General features: G+C 34.7%; 1 protein-coding gene across 3 annotated transcripts in view; it reads left to right on the plus strand.

Moving 5' to 3' along the window:
- Nucleotides 1–19,795, plus strand: part of LOC143225678 (paired box protein Pax-6-like) — a 53,481-nt gene that overhangs the window by 11,659 nt on the left and 22,027 nt on the right. The window contains exons 4-6 of one of the 3 annotated variants that reach the window (XM_076455521.1): nt 6,275–6,565; nt 14,398–14,550; nt 17,891–18,046. In XM_076455521.1, the coding sequence (XP_076311636.1) occupies nt 6,275–6,565; nt 14,398–14,550; nt 17,891–18,046 (600 nt within the window). The remainder of the gene's footprint in view (nt 1–6,274; nt 6,566–14,397; nt 14,551–17,890; nt 18,047–19,795) is intronic. The other 2 variants (XM_076455531.1, XM_076455540.1) reach the window with 2 other exon arrangements.

Consider the following 19,795-nt stretch of genomic DNA (forward strand, 5'->3'; position numbering starts at 1 on the left):
GTGCCTTAACCACCTGGCCATGACGGGTTCCTTTTAGTAAATGCTGTTGTACAACGAGTTTTTCACTTGTTTCGCTTTATAATGAATCATAACCTTTTTTCGTCTTGTTTTTATTACAGAACAGTTTTTACATATACGTTATAGAATCTTTACATTACGATTTGCTAAATATGAAGAAGAAATGTAATTTAAGGCTTTTATTTTTCAGTGTCTTCATATAATTTTTATTATAACTGAGTTTTCGCCCCACAGTGGCTCAGTGGTACGTCTTCGGACTTACAACGCTAAAATCCGGGTTTCGATACCCGTGGTGGGAAGAGGACAGGTAGCCCATTGTGTAGCTTTGTGCTTAATTCAAAACAACAACTGAGTTTTTAAATTCATTTATTACATTCCGTATTTAGCAATTAGCGATATTTAGCATTAAGTCAAGGCCATTAAACAATTGTAGTCTAACATTACAAATGTAAGAATATAATTCGCTTATTTAAGTGAAATACAGCTATGGCTGTGTGCCAGATCCACGCGTTTACTTATCAGTTGGGATAGAGTTAACAGAGCTTTTCCCATCCTTGAAATTGACATAAGTTCGTAACTGCTGCACGTAAATTCAAATCTAGGAAAGGTAATGTATCAGTATTCGGAGACACGTATTTAGAATCGGATATAATTAATGCAATACATGAGCACCGAAATATTTCGATACTGAATACGTGTCTCCGAATACTGATGCATTACCTTTCCTAGATTTGAATTTACGTGCAGCAGTTACGAACTTATGTCAATTTCAAGGATGGGAAAAGCTCTGTTAACTCTATCCCAACTGATAAGTAAACGCGTGGATCTGGCACACAGCCATAGCTGTATTTCACTTAAATAAGCGAATTATATTCTTACATTTGTAATGTTAGACTACGAGTCGCACGTTCGCATCCCCGTCGCGCCAAACATACTCGCCCTCTTAGCCGTGGGGTCGTCAGAATGTAACGGTCAATCCCACTATTCGTTGGTAAAAGAGTAGCCCAAGAGTTGGCGGTGGGTGGTTATGACTAGCTGCCTTCCCTCTAGTCTTACACTGCTAAATTAGGGACGGCTAGCACAGATAGCCCTCGTGTAGCTTTGTGCGAATTTCAAAAACAAACAAATAAACAAACAATCTACAGGGCTTTGCAAAGGTATTTTAATTAGCTTTTCAGTCTGTGGCCGTTTCTACACATTTTAATGTGTATAATGTTGCCACATGGGTTCGATATGTTTTTTATTACTGAATATGGCTTATAAGTCTACAAAACGTTTAGTATGTATCAGTTCCCGCAGTGGAACTATTGATTCTTATAATAATTCTAAACATCTCTTGTAGGTCCTCTGTAACTGTTCTTTGTTTCAAGACATTTTAACCTGTCCTCTTATGGTAACCTTTCTACCCCAGGTACCATCCGTACACTTTTAGCTGTGGGTGAATCGTGGTTGCTTGTTTGTTTGTTTCTTTGTTTTTTTTAAATTTCGAGCAAAGTTAAACGAGGGCTATCTTAGTTAGCCGTCCCTAATTTAGCAGTGTAAGATTAGAGGGAAGGTAGCTAGCTAGTCATCATCGTCCACCGTCAACGCTTGGGCTACTCTTTCATCAACGAATAGTGGGATTAACTGTCACATTATAACACCCCCACGGCTGAAAGGTAGAGCATGTTTGGCCTGAAGGAGATTCAAACCCACGACCATCAACTTACAAGTCGATTGCTTAACCACCTGGTCATGCCGAGCCTTTTAATGTAACATCAAATCATACATAAATTATCTCATTCTAAATGAAAGCCAACTGATCATATCAATCGCTGATACTATAAGGTTAAACAAGTACTTTTGTTTGGACCTATAAAGATTACGGTTCGTAATATTTCTTTATGTATTCAAACTTTCAAAAAGGAAGTTTCTCACACTGCCTTCTACTTGTGACTTTATAGTCTGCCATATGTGTCACCAGAGACCAATATTTTTCTTAATCTAACCTAAGATCTTACGCTAATCCAGTACCGTTAATATATGTCATAATATAGTTGGTAGCCAATTAATACTCTTCTTGAATTATAAATTTCATCTGTCAGTAAATTCGATAAACATTTAAAAAAAATACATATATAAGATCGTTATCTCCGCTTCGAATGTGCTTTGGCTAAAAAAGAAAATAACACGCTCAAAACATTTCGATGAAAACTGTACCACAGAAGTTAACAAGTTGTAACACAAGCATATCGATATTTTCTGCTTAATCTAAGCTGTTGAAATAACTGGGATTTTTCTGCATATTCTATGTTGAAATATTTGACTCAAACTAATATTTCTGATTATTTATTTGAAGTATTACTAGATGATTCAAAGAAGTCAATGTTCAAGCAACGGTTAGGTTTTGATTGTCTTCAATATCTACCACAGTTTGAATTATGCCGTGAGCATTGAAATAGCTAATGAAAAGAAACAGTGGCGCCATCTTGTCATGCATGATCATAAATCTTTTTTTAGTTCTTTTATAATTATTTTTTTCTTATCTTTCATAAGGTCATAGCTACCAACTCTATTTCTTTTCTCCGTCTCAATAGACACTCATCAGTTTAGCTCGACTGCCGTCCCTTCTTTAATTTCAAAATTAGTTTTCAGGTTTACTTATTCTTTCTACGTCCATTCATTCCTTAGACCTAATAACACCAGCACGAAAAGGAAGTTCCATCAAATCTCCCGTCTTTTAGTGGACCGTTTTCACTGTCTTGAAGCATTTGAAAGCTTGGCTGTAATTATTGTTTCATTAAAGGTGTGTGTGTGTATTTTTGTTTGGACCTATAAAGATTACGGTTCGTAATATTTCTTTATGTATTCAAACTTTCAAAAAGGAAATTTCTCACACTGCCTTCTACCTGTGACTTTATAGTGTGCTATATGTGTCACCAGAGACCAATATCTTTCTTAATCTAGTCTAAAATATTAAATGAGAAACTTCATAAATAGTTATTTAGTTTCCTTGAAATCAAAACCTTACTTTCTTACAAACCATTAACTGTTCAGTAGACATTTGGGTAAAGACAAAGAGAGTCAAATTAGTATGATGTATTTGGTGTGTATTGAACATAATTACAGTTCTGTAGTCCATATTTATGTCAAATTACAATTCAGACGGACGATTAACTGACCATAATATAAATAAGTGTTTCGTGTCTGGTGCGTTTTTTTTTTTTTTATCAACGCAACGCCGTTTGATGGCAACGATCAACCGATATAATTGACTAGTCAGCTGACATTTAAGAATTATGACATTTCATTCTTTTGAAGCCGTTAGAATCACGTTAGAAAGCCGATGACATCTGTAATGTTTTCTTCCATAGAAAAGTGCAAAATATTTCTTTGTGGTGAGACTACCTCACTACAACATATATTTATAGATTATCTTACTTAATTTCTTTATGTAGTCTAAGTTTTATTCAACTTATTTCCATGTGGCAAACATTAACTGTGTATCGTTTATCTTTCTCAGAAATCTTCACTTGTTACATTCGTAAGTTTTCTTTTCAGAGATTAAAATTTGTTGGATGAAAGACAATGTTCCTGTTGAAACCCCACTTATTAACTCTATACACTCGTGTTGTGGTTGTAGTAGCTTAGATCGAGATAATTTTTGTTGTTTTGCTGAAGAAAATATATTGTTCGAGCAAAATGTTAAGTTCTGTAGGTTTATTCTTTTCAAAGGAATGTTTAGGTAAAAAAAACACTTAATCTCACTCTGTGTGTATCTTTATAATTAGCAGAAGGACATAATTGAGTGACCTTACTTGGGTATAACTTAATAATTGACTGACCTTACTTGAGTATAACTTAATCAACAATATCAAAATTAGATCTGCACTAGAATCATCTTCTGTACCGACGAAATACACGTGAAAAGATTATAAAACGAATTTGTCACGTAAGGTATATATAATAATTCAAGCCCATTATTCTATTTTGAGAAGCTGTCTCCTTGGGAATAAACCCCCTCAAGGTGTGGTTTTTAGAGATAAATCTCTCTCCATCTCTCATGAGAACTTTGAATCCCAGTATTACCATTTTGTGCTAAAACTGTAACACAGTTGGGATTTACTAACAAAATTAGTTTCTAAATATATTATACGAAACAACATCGAAGTTATTTGTATTCAACAGAAACAGTAACTGCTGATATCGATCAAAAACATATTATAACAATAAGTGTGTTTACTTATATCAAAGCCGCATCAGGCTATCTGTTGTGCCCACCGAGGTGAATCGAACCCCCTAATTTTAGCGTTGTAAATTCGTAGATATACCACTGTACTAGCGGGAAGCCCAAAACATATCTCTCTGTCAGGAATATTAACATAGATTTAGCGTATATGTTTTGTTTGTTTTGTCTTTTGAAATATGAAATACCTTTTAAATGAACAGGAATTTGTGACCTTCAGTGTAGTGTATGTTCTACTGTCCTACAATATTATTCTTTCGCAAGGTTTTAGAGATGGTATTTCATCCAAACTTTACAGTGAAGTTCAATTCATTTTAACAACCATCTAAACAATTAATTAACTGGTGAAACATATCTTTAAGATAATTACGATTTCTGTTTTAAAATCTTCAGAATATTGGTACATTTCTATCGTGATTCTACCTTTCACAAGCTTATTCTTATCCATCTGTTTTTAATCGCTCGAAATCCTTTTAAATCTTTTTACCCCTCGTCACAGTTCCAAATGTTGTCAATTCATTCTAAATTTTCGCATTTTCCGCCAATTTTGTTCTTCTTGACTCTTCCATTTCTTTCGGGACCCGGCATGGCTAGGTGGTTAAGGCACTCGACTCCTAACCTGAGGGTCGCGGGTTCGAATCTACCTCACTCCAAACATGCTCTCCCTTTGAGTCGTGGGGGCTTGATAATGTGACGGTTAATCCCAGTATTCGTTAGCAAAAGAGTAGCCCAAGAGTTGGCGGTGGGTGGTGATGACTAGCTTCTAGTCTTACACTGCTAAATTAGGGACGGCTAGCGCAGATAGCCCTCGTGTAGCTTTGCGCGAAATTGAAAAACAAACAAAAAATCCTCTAAGTCTCTACTCCTTTTATATTTTCCGAATATAGAAAATGTTTTTTTCGACTTCTACTTGTTTGTTCAAACTGTGTGGTAGAAATTTTATGCATGTTCATTATGTTCAAGTCTCAGTGTCAAATGTATCTTCTTTGAACGGTAAGGTAACCACTTTTTTTGCGAGTGAGATGTTTCCACAACCCTGTGTTGGTTAGTAATTACTGATTTATTTTCCTAGCTTGCAGTAACATTTTGTTTAACTTATAAAATAAAAAAATGTTCATAATTATTGGCAGTTAATAATTAATATTATTACTGTGATTCTCCATACAAAATAATCAATATATTATTGTTTGTGAAGTTCCTTATAGTACAGAAGTAGTTTCATATCCAGATCATTTAATAATTATTTAATAACGTTTGTCTGGATATTCAATAACGAAACTGAATTACGAACCAAATGCCTACAAATGCTTTACATTTCTTTCTTAACGTGTTGATAGAACATCAAAACACGAGGAAAGCAAGTTTTGGTACATATATTTAAAACTACTTTCTTGAGCGATTTATAATTTAAAACATTTTTTTACGAATTAAACTACTAAGTTATTTTATTTTGCTGTTTCACCTTCGTCTGTTGTTAAAACGAAAGAAATAATGGTGTAAAACACATTCATGTGCAGGTAGAAAAGCGATAGTTTCTAGTTGTTAAGTAATTCGCCACAGGTTAACTGCTAACAGCCATCCAAACAGGTCTTCGCAATACACAACCATCACCATTTAGTCTCTTCGCCTAAGGGCGTATAAGACAGCACGAAAACCCAGCTTGCTACTGGTTTCTCGCTTCATACTTGTATTTACAGATCAGGCAAATCAGTGGACCGAAGGAGCCTGGGCGAATGACGGCTTTAAAAACGATAGCAACTTCTTAAAAAAGTACAGAGACAGGCAAAGAATAAGTGGAACAACCATATAAACAGCTTTAAAAAGGAATCTTTGATAAATCCTCTTCTTGGCAAAGCAGAACTATTTCAGTTCGAGGTGGCTTAAAAAACTGTTAGAACGTTTCTTAGAATGGACCTGATTATTATGTGAGGTACCAAGGTGTACTGTAAACGCTGATACAAAAATATTAGTTAGGTTTGAGTGATATTTTCTGCGATTTAATGTAATTCTAATTTCCATTTCACACGTCAGGGTTGATGGACTTGACTATTCCAAAACAGTCTACTCAACTTTCAGCCAGAGCTGTTAGTCCAACCAGTTCAATACAGTCAAGATCTAAACAATATTACCCCCAGCTTTTTACACCCCTGTTAGCAGTGACTACTGAAGATAAAAACAACGACATGGTGTATGTTTCACAAACTGTCGTTTCGATGCAGCAGCAGGACCACGCTTCCTTCGGTTCGTACGTTTCGGCAGATAGGAGCACATCTTCCATATTATCAACATTCCCTCATTTAGCAATGACATCTTTATTACCAGGTAGCGAATTGTTTCCTTCTAGCAGTCATAAAGTAGTATTTTTTATATAACTCTTTCAAGAATTTATGTAATAAATTCACAAAATTTACTATATTTAAATTACTGTGTCAGGTTAAGATGTACCGAATTATATATAAATGAGGTATGATAAAGCTCGTATTGATTCTGCTGTGGTTCATGATGTTTAAGTCAGTTGTTAAAATTAAAGTTTCTTTACTTGTAGATAATACTCCGATAACTGACAAATATTAAACATTTTTGGCTATTTTAAGTTTTATTTTTCAAGCCTTGTTTTCATTCTATTATGAAGGTTATTGTTTCTCAAGTTAAACAAATTCATTGTTGCTAACAGCTTTCTATTACCTTGCTACCCTATAACGCAAAAAATGGTCAGAAATTTGAACTGTATGTTATAAATAGATTCTACATTGTTTTGATTTATTTCAACGCATAAATTTATTTAAAACAAATCTTATGATATTAAACTAAAACACAATTAGCGCACCACTCTAATAAATCAGATGCTGTTATTTAAACATAATCTTCACGAGACTTTTTTAACATTAAGATATATATTCTGAAGAAGCCGCTGTAGAATGTACATTTATAATACATAGAAAAACATAACATAGTTTTATGAAAATAAAAGCTTGTAATGGTAGTACAATTTGTAAAGTGTCATTCACAAAAGTAACGTTATTATTTAGTCCTTGTTATGTGTGTTTACGAGAATTTCATTGTATTATTCTATAATGAACATAGAAACAAACTGCCAGTACAAAATTACTGAGAACAGCGGTTTGTATTCTCCGCTGTTTCTGACCACCAAAACATATATTTTTATCTAAAACATGACTTGAGTTCGTTTTTAATAATTAAGTAGTTAGATATGTTTGTTTGTTATAAATTTTGAGCAAAGCTACAAGAGGGCTACCTGCTCTAATCGTCCCTAATTTCCTAGAGTAAGACTAGAGGGATTACTAGTCATCACTATACCAACTCTTGGGCTACTCTTTTACCAACGAATAATGAGAGTAACAATCACATTATATAGTAATTACTGCTGAAATGGCGAACATCTTTTGTGGGACGGGAATAAAAACCCTCGAACCTCAGATTTCAGTTCTAACCTATAATAAGAACCAAAAGTTTACGAAAGTCCCGGACAAGAAAGTATAAATCGCACAGTCCTTTATCTTTATAATTTATTTGAACTTATTCTGAAACTAGATAAGTATTTAAAGTTAATTTCTAAAGATTGTATGATATGCATTTTTAAATATAATAATAATACACTAATATTTTGTAGTTAACGCCATAAAATTATATTAGATATTTACAGATAACATAATATAAGTTATCCGATCGAGCAGTTTAATGCGTATTCTTTGTTAAATGTTTCTGTAACAAGTTTTATTTGACAAAATATTAAGTGAAGTTTCTCATCAGCGTAATTTGTACGTATCCTAAAATTTGATAATTCATTTTTTGTAAAATTATGTTACACAAAAAGTGGTCAAGGTAAGAAATCTGTTTGTTTTTGAATTTCGCGCAAAGCTACACGAGGGTTATCTGAGCTAGCCGTCCCTAATTTAGCAGTGTAAGACTAAATAAAAGTAAGGTAGTCATCACCACCCACCGCCAACTCTTGAGCTACTCTTTAACCAACAAATAGTGAAACTGACTGTCACATTACAACGTCCCCACGGCTGAAAGGGCGAATATGTTTGGTGTAAAAGCGATTTGAACCCGTGACTTCCAGATTACGAGTCGAGTGCCTCAAACACCTTGCCATGTCGGGCCTTAGAAGTGTGTAAAATGTGTATGATATGGGACTTTAACAGTTTTTAGCGTTCAGACTGAGCACTTAAATAATAAGTTTATACCCTGCATGGCCAGATGGTTAAGGCACTCGACTCGTAATCTGTGTCGCTATCATAACTCTAGAACGACTTGCCCCTCTCTAGTGCAGCGGTAAGTCTACGGGTTTACAACGTTGAAATCAGGGTTTGAATTCCCTCGGTGGGCTCAGCAGGTAGCCTGATGTGGCTTTGCTATAAGAAAAACAAACACACAGAACGGCTTATTAAGTCCATTTCTTTAGGTTTAACCAGTCTTTCTTTTTATCATATGTTGAAATATTTATTGTGTAAGTAAATTATTTTTTCTAAAATTTCTTTTTGTGTTCAATTTGAAAAAAAACAACAAAAAACAAATATTATTAATTTCCATAGATTCAACTTTATTTGTGTAATAGCTACGATATTCGACATCTACTATTATTTCAATGACATTAATTGAATTTTCAATTTAAACCTTGATTTCTGGAACAAATATCTGGTGTGCTAATATAACGGTGAACACATTGTCACCACTACTTACAGTTGCAGAACATTGTAAACTTGCAAGACTAATGGCTTCTTAATCGATATAAAAATTAGATCACAAAACCAAATTTGAATGAATAAAATAGCGTTAATTTAAACTACATTTATTATGCAAAAAACAACAACAACAGGTAAACGCATTCATGTATTGTTTCATCCAAATTGTGAAGTGTGAGTACTTGATATATGCCTTGTAAAGATATGGATATTAAATGGTGCATTAAAAATATGGATTTTATTAAGCGAAATGTTCTTTTGTATATACCTTGTGTTCAATTTATGGGCTGCGTTCTTCATGGAGTGTGTGTAATTTCTAAGAGCAAAGCCACATTGGGCTATTTGCTGAGCCCACCGAGGGGAATCGAACTCCTAATGTTAGCGTTGTAAATCCGTAAACTTACTGCTGTACTAGCGAGAGCGATTTTCTCATCGACTTCTTCAGCTGTATGTTTTTTAATGTTTCGGGTTCTTTCCTCATTATTTCTTCAGGCGTGACTCGGCATGGCCAGTTGGTTAAAGTTCTTGACTCGTAATCTAAGGGTCGCGAGTTCAAATCCCAGTCGCACCAAATATGCTCGCCCTTTCAGCCGTGTGGGCGTTATAAATGCGGTCAGTCCCACTATTCGATGGCAAAAGAGTAGCCCAAGAGTTGACGGTGCGTTTAATGACTAGCTACCTTCCCTCTCGTCTTACACCGCTAAAGACGGCTAACGCAGATATTCTTCGTGTAACAAAGAAACAAACAATCATCAATCAGAGAAAGTTATGTATATGCAAAAACGGCTCGTTTGGGTTGAGAAAATATTTTACATAGAAGAGCGAACAACGTTTCGACCTTCTTCGGTCATCGTCAGGTTCACAAAAAAAAAAAAAAAAGTGAAACGTTGTTCGCTCTTCTATGTAAAATATTTTCTCAACCGAAACGAGCCGTTTTTGCATATATATTTCTCTACAAGTGGGTTTTCTCGACATCAGAGAAAGTTATAGAAATTCCACCTCGCATTTATTGTTATGCTTCAAGATGCGAATATTTTACCCATGAAGCATGAGTCGAAAATTAAAAATAAACCTTTACCTCCATTTTTTGTACATGTACATGTATTATATAACCATGATTATTGCTAAATTAATTATTTTTTTGAAACTCAGATATGTTAATTTTGTTTTTAATATCACATTAAAAAATTGATGGCCATGTTACAGAACCCGGATGTTATATCCTAACATCAACTCCACTCTAAGGCAATGTTTTAGAATAAGAAAGTTTCGTTTACAGGACGTACAAGTACATACTGTGTTTATAAATGTTTCTTTGTAAACAATAGACAATTTCTTTTAATTAGATAAACTCTTGCTCTAGGCAAGCATTTTGACGTTCACGACAAACGCAAATGTCAATAAACAGGATATAGTTTTTGTCACAGTTTGTATACTTAATTTTTTTATAAACATTAATTTTAATATAAAAGTGTTTAAGAAACAGCATTTGTAACTGAGTTGTAAACGCAGTAGTGTGTAGAATTTATATGATTAAATTAAGGTTTTTCTTTTTCGCTAAAATTTGTGTTTTTGAATTTCGCGCAAAGACTACACAAGGACTATCTGCACTAGCCGTCCCTAATTTAGCAGTGTAAAACTAGAGGGAAGGCAGTTAGTCATCACCACCCACCTCCAACTCTTGAGCTGTTGTTGTTGTTTTGAATTAAGCACAAAGCTACACAATGAGCTCTCTGTGCACTGCCCACCGCAGGTATCGAAACCCGGATTTTAGTGTTGTAAGTCCGCAAACATACCGCTGAGCCACTGGGGAGGCAAATCTTGAGCTACACTTTTATCACCGAATAGTGAGATTGGCCGTTATATTATAACGACCCCACGGCTAAAAGGGCGAGCATATTTGGTGCGATGGGATTCAAACCCGCGACCTTCAGATTACGATTTGAAAGCCTTAACCTACCTGGCCATCCCAGGGCTTTTGCTCAACTAAATAGTTTTAAAAATACCATTTATTCTTCGTAAAGTTTCAAATGTTTTTGTTGTTTTATCTCATTTACAAATAATAAAAACATTTCAAATTAATTAAAGTTTGATAAATATGCATAGATAAACGACCCAACAAACTGAATAAAGTATTGCATCATAAAAACCGAAGACGTTTAAATAAATAAAATAAATTATAAGTTACTTCTTATTTATTGTATGGAATTTAGAGCAAAGGTAAACCATATAATAACCGTTCTTACTTGAACAGTGTTTGCTTTTTTTGTTTAGAATTAAGCACAAATGAGCTACCTGTACTCAGCCCAAGGATATCGAAACTCGATTTCTAGCATTTTACGTCCTCAGACATGCCGCGGTGACATTGGGGAGAAAGAATTTAGCAGTAAAGTGGAAGAAAGCAGGGTTATACTCATCACCACCCACCGCCAACTGTTGCGTTACTCTTACCAACGAATAGTGGGACTGACCGTCAAGTTATAAGATTCCACGACTGAAGGGACAAGCATGTTTGACGGAACGGAGATTCGAGTCCTTGTCCTTCAAATTTTGAGTCAAACGACTTAGTTACATGACAAATTATAATTTAGATTTACTGCTAAAACACTGTAGTGAATCTATTCTACTAATATTATGTTAGAAAAGCACGTGGGTTCAAGAAGTCTTGATAGAAATGAATAAAAAAAAACATATAACCTTAACCCTCGATTTATAGGGTTTTTTTGTAATTTCATTCCAATTTTACTGAGATGAGAAGATAAATACACGAATATATTTAAATTATGTCTAGATATGAAACAATTAAAACTTTAACACTAAACGAAAACTTTGAACATTAATTTTCTAAAGCAGTTAAATATATTTATCATCCATTTCAAACCTATGATAGAGTGCAATTTAAATTGGATTTCCTGTTTCTAAACATCATTTTTTTATATGACAGCAAAATTTAAAAAAAATTGTGTAAGGTGATTTTATTTTCTAGTGAGCAGAAATATTCATTATTCAGGGGGTTGCTTTGAATAAATGTAATATGCCGTAAACTGCTCCAACAGTTCTGGAGTTGGCAGGAGAAGTGTGTTTATCTGTATGACCTAAGTCCCATATTGGTACCATGGGAAGCTAAAACGTCCTGGAAAGTCAAAACAGAATGAAGAGGGGTCTAAGAGTAGGTTGGTTTTCGGTGTCATTGAACCTGAACCTGGCATAGGACTAGGTGTTTCTGGCTTCAAACAGAATCTTTCTGTATCTGAGTATCTTTGTCCATCTAATCCCTTTCACTATGCTGAAGCTAGGGGACCAAACATAGCAGAAGATTTCAGTGTGCGTGTGTCCAAGGGAAGCTAAAACACTTTCCAAAATTTATCAGGCGTGGTATGGATGTTTTCAGAGCTGCTAAACCCACACCTGACACCGTAGTTTGTGTTCCTCTCTCCCCCCAGGATATCACGAACGCCATGATTGAAACTGTTTTCAAACTTTCACTTAAAAATTAGTGAAACCAAACTCAGGTCACATGCAGGTGGTTTAAAGGTTTTTACAAGTAGTTATAGAAGTAACAGAACATAACAGATGAGTTTGATCAGTAAATTGGAGACTTTATGCCTCTATACTCCGTAACACACAGCACAGGCAGCCCATTGTGTAGTTTCGAGCTTAATACCAAACAAACAAACTTCAAATAATAAATAATATTTGTGAACTTCAATGTGTGTACTCTTACTTACACTCGCGGCATCTTCACACAATGTTGTTATGACACATCTAACCGTTTACTGTTCCGGCTAAACATGGCCAAATGGTTACAGCTCTCGACACGTAATCTGAGTGTCGCAGGATTGAATCCCCGTCACATCAAACATGCTCGCCCTTTCAGCTGTGGGAACATTATAATGCGACAATTCATTGGTAAAAGAATAGCCCAAGAATTGGCGGTGGGTGGTAATGAATAGATGCCTTCCTTCTATCTTACCCTCCTAAATTAGGGACGGCTAGTGCAGATAGCCCTCGTGTAGCTTTGCGCGAAATTCAAAATCAATTAATCATTTGCATCTAATAACACCAATAACTAGGTCATTCAGTTGAATTGATTAGATGACCAGCATGACAAAATTTTAGAACACCTGGCCTACATTTGTTTGTTTTAATTCTTCAAACTGTTAGAGAGGATAATTATAACATTTAATTATGAGTAATTATTTCGTTTCCTGTTAGCCGTTGGTTACTGAACACAGTATATTCATAGTGTCATTATCATATTTATTTTATTAGACATTCGAGTGCATTCTGTGAACAAGTAGAAAACTTGAAACACTATTCTCACACCGAAGAATTAATTGTAATATATTTCCTATAGTTCTTAACAACTTCGCCAGGTGGTTAAGGTACTTGACTCGTAGTCTGAGGGTCGCGAATTAATTGTAATATATTTTCTATAGTTCATAACAACTTCGCCAGGTGGTTAAGGTACTTGACTCGTAATCTGAGGGTCGCGAATTAATTGTAATATATTTCCTATAGTTCTTAACAACTTCGCCAGGTGGTTAAGGTACTTGACTCGTAGTCTGAGGGTCGCAACTTAATTGTAATATATTTCCTATAGTTCATAACAAACTTATAATTTGGTCCGACATGGCCAGTTGGTTAAGGTACTCGACTCGTAATCTGATTGTCACGGGTTCGAATCCACGTCACTCCAAACATGCTCTCCCTTTGAGCCGTGGGAGCGTGATAATGTGACGGTTAATCCCAGTATTCGTTAGTAAAAGAGTAGCCCAAGATTTGACGGTTGGTGGTGATGACTAGCTGCCTCCCCTCTAGTCTTACACTGCTAAATTAAGGACGGCTAGCGCAGATAGTGGAGTAAGAAATCAGACATTTTAATAATACTAGAAATATTAATTACAATTCAAATAAAGAGGAGTAGTTTAAAAGAGATATATTTTAATTTCAAGTTTTGACATGTTACTCACCTGTTGAGAGTTGAACAAAATGATTAAGTAATAAAAGCTAGTTTGTTTTTAATGTATTTGTTTCTTTGTAGTTCAACACAAATCTACATAATAAGCTACATATGATGTACCCACTACGGGTATCGAATCTTAGTTTCTAGCGTTATAGGCCTTTACAGTTACACTGTGGTACTGAGTGGGTATCTAGTCATTGATAGTTAATAAGAACAGCTGACAATATTGTGAAATATATTTATCATTATCACTGCCTGTTTGAGCTTTACAGTAATTTCAGGTGGCAGTTTTAACACATGATATTATATATTCTCCATTTTACAAACCTGTATAGGTGTTTATCTCGTTCACTATTGCTTATTGCTAAGTTAGTTTTAGAGAAAGAACTAATTTTGTTGTTGTTTTTTTTTAAGGTATATGCCGAAGTGAATCTAATTTCACTGTGTTTTATTTTAAATAGTATAAATATTTTAATTCGTAGGACATATCAGCTCATTATACTTGGATTCCCGACATGAAGATGAGGTTCCTTCCTCTGGTGTGTTATCCAACGAAATGATTCCTTATAGCATGCAACCTTATGATTTCATTCGACATCTTCTGACGTCACAAAATATGGTTTCCAAAATACTTGGTAAGGATGTTAATTAGTTTTTTTCGAAAGACATTTCTCGTTAAACAAGCTAGTTAAACAACACTTATTCAAACTTAAAATATTAAAACAGACGTGGAATTGTTACAAAGTAGAGTTAGCTATATTAAAAATAAGGCACAACCTTAAAGAGAAATTCTACAAGTTTTGAAAATTCTCTACACCACCACCATCATGAGAAACAGCTAGGTTGAGATACTGATTTATGTACGTTACATCACATTCAGTTTCTATACATCCTCAATGTCATCTCGACTGTGAACATAATTCTATCTCGACATGGCCTAGCGCGTTAAGGCGTGCGCTTCGTAATCTGAGGGTCGTGGGTTCGCGCCAAACATGCTCGCCCTCCGTGGGGGCGTTATAATGTTACGGTCAATCCCACTATTCGTTGGTAAAAGAGTAGCCCAAGAGTTGGCGGTGGGTGGTGATGACAAGCTGCCTTCCCTCTAGTCTTACACTGCTAAATTAGGGACGGCTACCACAGATAGCCCTCGAGTAGCTTTATGCGAAATTCAAAAACAAACAAACATAATTCTATCTATTCCTAAAGGAAATCCTCACAAACAGATATCATTTATTCCACTACTGATCAAAGTCATTTATTGAAGATAATATTTTTCAGTTTTGTTAATTTCTAACTTCCTTAGTATTCAGTTCCCTTGTGAGTTCACCGTGTTTCATTAATTTAACTTTTGTTTTAGTAACTCAAATTTATTAGTCATATTTCTATGCTCTTTAATTCTAAATTTCAGGCTTTTATAGACTTGGTCAAAATAAAATAGTTCAAGACACGAATAAATGTGTAAATATTGTAATCTTGCTCTGTTCTTTCCTTCTTACACTTCTGAAGTAATTATGAACTTATAAATATGAAATGTTCAAGTGCAATCTATGTATTCTTTTTGTGTTACTAATTCTTGTTGAAATAACTTGAACGTGTAGCAAGCAAACCCTTATGTCATAAACTTTACCATTTCCTGGTCAGTTTTAACGAAAAGACATTTTTAACTTCAGGCTATGCTTGTTATATATATAACCTATCAATAACATTTCGATTACATCTACCGTCTATACCTACATGTTTTAAGAAACTTACCTTCGATCTCAAGTATTCGTTTGCAGTGTTTGAAATATAAACGTGGAAAAAAACAACAAATAATTTTTCCTGTCGTGGATAACACGATCCAGTTGTTAATAAATCTAATTTTACTGTGTTGTGTGTTTATTGGTTGTTGTTTTATTAAATTTATGTCAGGGTAAAAAAAGTGAGGAATAATTTCCAGCTTTACGTAATACAGTTAACGTATATTAACGAGTGCACCTAGGCCTAGCTCTAGTTTCGCTTTAGTAAAGGCATGACCAGGTGGGTTAAGGCGTACGGATCGTAATCTGAGGGTCGCGGATTCGCATCCCCGTCGCACCTAACATGCTCGCCTTTTCAGCAGTGGGCGTCATAGTGTGACGGTCAATCCCACTATTCGTTGGTAAAAGAGTAGCCCAAGAGTTGGTGGTGGATGGTGATGACTAGCTGCCTTCCCTCTAGTTTTACATTGCTAAATTAGGGACAGCAAGCGCAGATAGCCCTCGAATAGCTTTGCGCGAAATTCAAATACAAACAAACAAACATTTTCACTTTATTTTTCATTTTTGTTGTGGTTTATCCAATCTTGTTTACTTTACAAGTTGTCCAACATATCTACATGGGATAAAGATGAATTTACCCACCAACCCTCTGAATTCCATTTGGTCTAATTCATCCACTTATAAATCTAATGTTATTTTAGATACCGAACGGGCTTTCAAAGTTCTGTTCCAAAATTGTAAAACGGTGAATGTAAATACATAATTGCACGAACGACACTTCTCTGTTGTTTTTTTTTGTTTGTTTGTTTGTTTTAAACGTAGGCACGGCATGGCCAAGCGCGTTAAGGCGTGCGACTCGTAATCCGAGGGTCGCGGGTTCGCATCCCCGTCGCGCCAAACATGCTCGCCCTTTCAGCCGTGGGGGTGTTATAATGTGACGGTTAATCCCACTATTCGTTGGTAAAAAAGCAGCCCAAGAGTTGGCGGTGGGTGGTGATGACTAGCTGCCTTCCCTCTAGTCTTACACCACTAAATTAGGGACGGCTAGCACAAATAGCCCTCGAGTAGCTTTGTGCGAAATTCGAAAACAAACAAACAATTTTTTTAACGTTTTATCACAATAGAAATTAATTCGAAACATTCACGGTGCAAAAGCTTCCATTTACGTAAGATCCAAAACAATATTGTTCAGTGCTCCACTCACAATTGTAGTTAATAATTCTTTCGCAGCCACATTCGCAGTAAAGTGTATTGTTTTTATAGTTTGTGCAGCTAAGCAACAACAAAATTGTTACGTAAAAGTAAGACAATTTACTTTCTTACAGTTTTTGTTTCCTTACAATATTGTACTTTTCAACATACTATTACGTTAGCATTGAATTTAAATTTGTGAATATTATTTATAAAGAAAATATTTGCATATTTTTCGTTGCTTTTAACATTGATAAATGAAAGAATTCTTAAGACTTTAAACTTTTTTTAACTACAGGGAAACTCATCACAGCTCGTACTTATGTTGCACAGCATTGACTATATTCGGATCTGAATAAAAAATAACAATGTGTGTCCGTTATTATAAAAGGATATAGTACGTTAATAAGTAATGAGGTTATACGTGTATCTACCAAGTGTTAATGAAAAACTGAATCATAGACTGGTTTAGTTTGAATTTCGCACAAAGCTACGCGAGGACTATCTGGGCTAGTCGTTCATAATTTAGCTGTGTAAGACAAGAGGGAAGGCAGCTATTTATCACTACCCACCGCCAACTCTTGGGCTACTCTTTTTACCAACGAATAGTGGCATTGACCGTCAAGTTATAACTCTTCCACGGCTGAAAGGGCAAGCATGTTTGGTGTGACGAGTATTCGAACCCCAACCGTCAGATTACCTGAGTGCCCTAACCTCCTGGCCATGCTGGGCCATGAGTTATAGACCCTATATTGCGTGAAAAATAAGTCCTCTTGTTATGAGATAAGGTTTTATTTTATTTTCCTAACTATTCTGTGACATTGACATATGATTTTGACTTTTTGAAATTATTCTAAATCTGTATCAACTTTTGTCGAAATTCATTTACTAATTTTCAAGCAATCTGGCATACACGCAAGGGTTAAAACATAACCTCCGTCCCCTCGCTGGAGGAGGTTATTATCTAATCAGTGAAACCTGTGGAGAGTTTATGGTAACATTTCAGTATTTTTATTTTGTTACTTAAGCCTGTTTTCATCTACAGGAAAGTATTATGAAACAGGATCTTTGAGACAGGGCATTGTAGGCGGAAGCAAGCCGAAAGTGGCGACACCTGTAGTAGTGGCACAAATTGAAAAATATAAGAGGGAAAACCCAACAATTTTCGCCTGGGAGATAAGAGAACGTCTTATATCAGAAGGTTTGTGATAATAAGTATCATTTAGATTTGAAAGTAGATAACCTTCCAAAGATTTGATTTTATGAACATAAAATACCGAAACTCGAAACCACCTGGTTTGTCTGTTTCAATTACTATCAAATATATTTCCGTTTAATAGAAGATTTAGAAAATTTTTGAGTGAATTGAAAATTGTAAATATATATATATTTTCCCAAAGAAACCTTATACAGTCATTCCATTAAAAGTTTCGGTCTTCTTGTAGTAAATCCAGGAAAAAAAGGATCACAGTTATATTCTAAAAAGGCGGGAAATTTTGTGTACACGTGATTAAAAACATGTTTTTTTTTGGTTTTTTTGTACACCTAGAATTTATAAATTAGATTTACAATGACTAATGATGTATTAAAAAAGAACATAAGTTGTTGAAGTTATGGTAATAAAACAAAAACTTCAATATTATTCAAACAAACCACTTCTTATTGTTAAAAGTATGTTTTTTTTAAATGTTCCATTTCTTTTAACACAAGTGTACATGTGATACCGCCACGCATAATGTGTGTTGTCAGTATCTACAATGCATAAAGTGTCAGTTAATAACTGATTTAAAATATTTTTGTTACATTATTTTAATAATTATGGTAGTTAAATATATCATTTTACCGTTGTAGTAACCTAGCAGTCCCCAGCTGCTACAGCGGTAAGTCTACGGATTTAAAACGCTAAAATCAAAGGTTCGATTCCATCGGTGGATTCAGTAAATAACCCGATGTGGTTTTTCTATAAGAAAAACACACACAATAACTTAGTATTTTGTAATCCGAAACGTTTGTAACACTAATGATTACTTCCGAGTTTGATTCATATCTACATTTTCTGTTTTTATAAATGATTTAAGCAACAAGGGGTCTATAAGTGTCCCATAAGTTCTGAGACTGGCGTGAAGCTCTTAAGAGTTTTAAATCGAATTAAAGAACAGCTAACAATAATCCAGACATGCGGATAACTTCAGTACGCTAAATATTTAAGAATTACTGCTAATAACACAAAGACAGTGATTCTTCAATAGTTTCCGTACTATACGTGAATCAATTAGCATTAATAACACAAAGACAGTGGTTCTCTAATATATTCCGATATATATGTGTACCAATTAGTATTAATAACACAAAAACAGTGGTTCTATAATATTTTCTGTACAATATGTATATGAATTAGTTTTAATAATACAAAAAACTGTAATTCTGTAATATTTTGCAAAATACATGTGTATGAATTTGTATTAATAACACAAAGACAGTGGTTCTGTAATAGTTTCCGTATTATATATGTATGAATTAGTATTAACAACGCAAAGACAGTGGTTCTCTGATATATTCCGTACTATATTTGTATGAATTAGTATTAATAACATAAAGATAATGGTTCTGGCGTTATAATGTGACGGTCAATCCCACTATTCGTTGGTAAAAGAGTAGCCCAAGAGTTGGCAGTGGGTGGTGATGTCTAGCTGCCTTCCCTCTAGTCTTACACTGCAAAATTAGGGACGGCTAACACAGATAGCTCTCGAGTAGCTTTGTGCGAAATTCAAAAACAACAAAAAACAACATTATATGTGTAAGAATTTGTACTGATTACATAAAAATAGCAACAAGATAATTTCCTTATTATTAAATATATAAGAATTAGTACTTATAACACCATAATATTTCTTATGTATATAATTAGTATAGCTAGCGCATTTTTTTTATAAATTTTTTTCTAGGATAA

Source organism: Tachypleus tridentatus, chromosome 1 (assembly GCF_004210375.1).
Source record: "Tachypleus tridentatus isolate NWPU-2018 chromosome 1, ASM421037v1, whole genome shotgun sequence".
Lineage (NCBI taxonomy): Eukaryota > Metazoa > Arthropoda > Merostomata > Xiphosura > Limulidae > Tachypleus > Tachypleus tridentatus.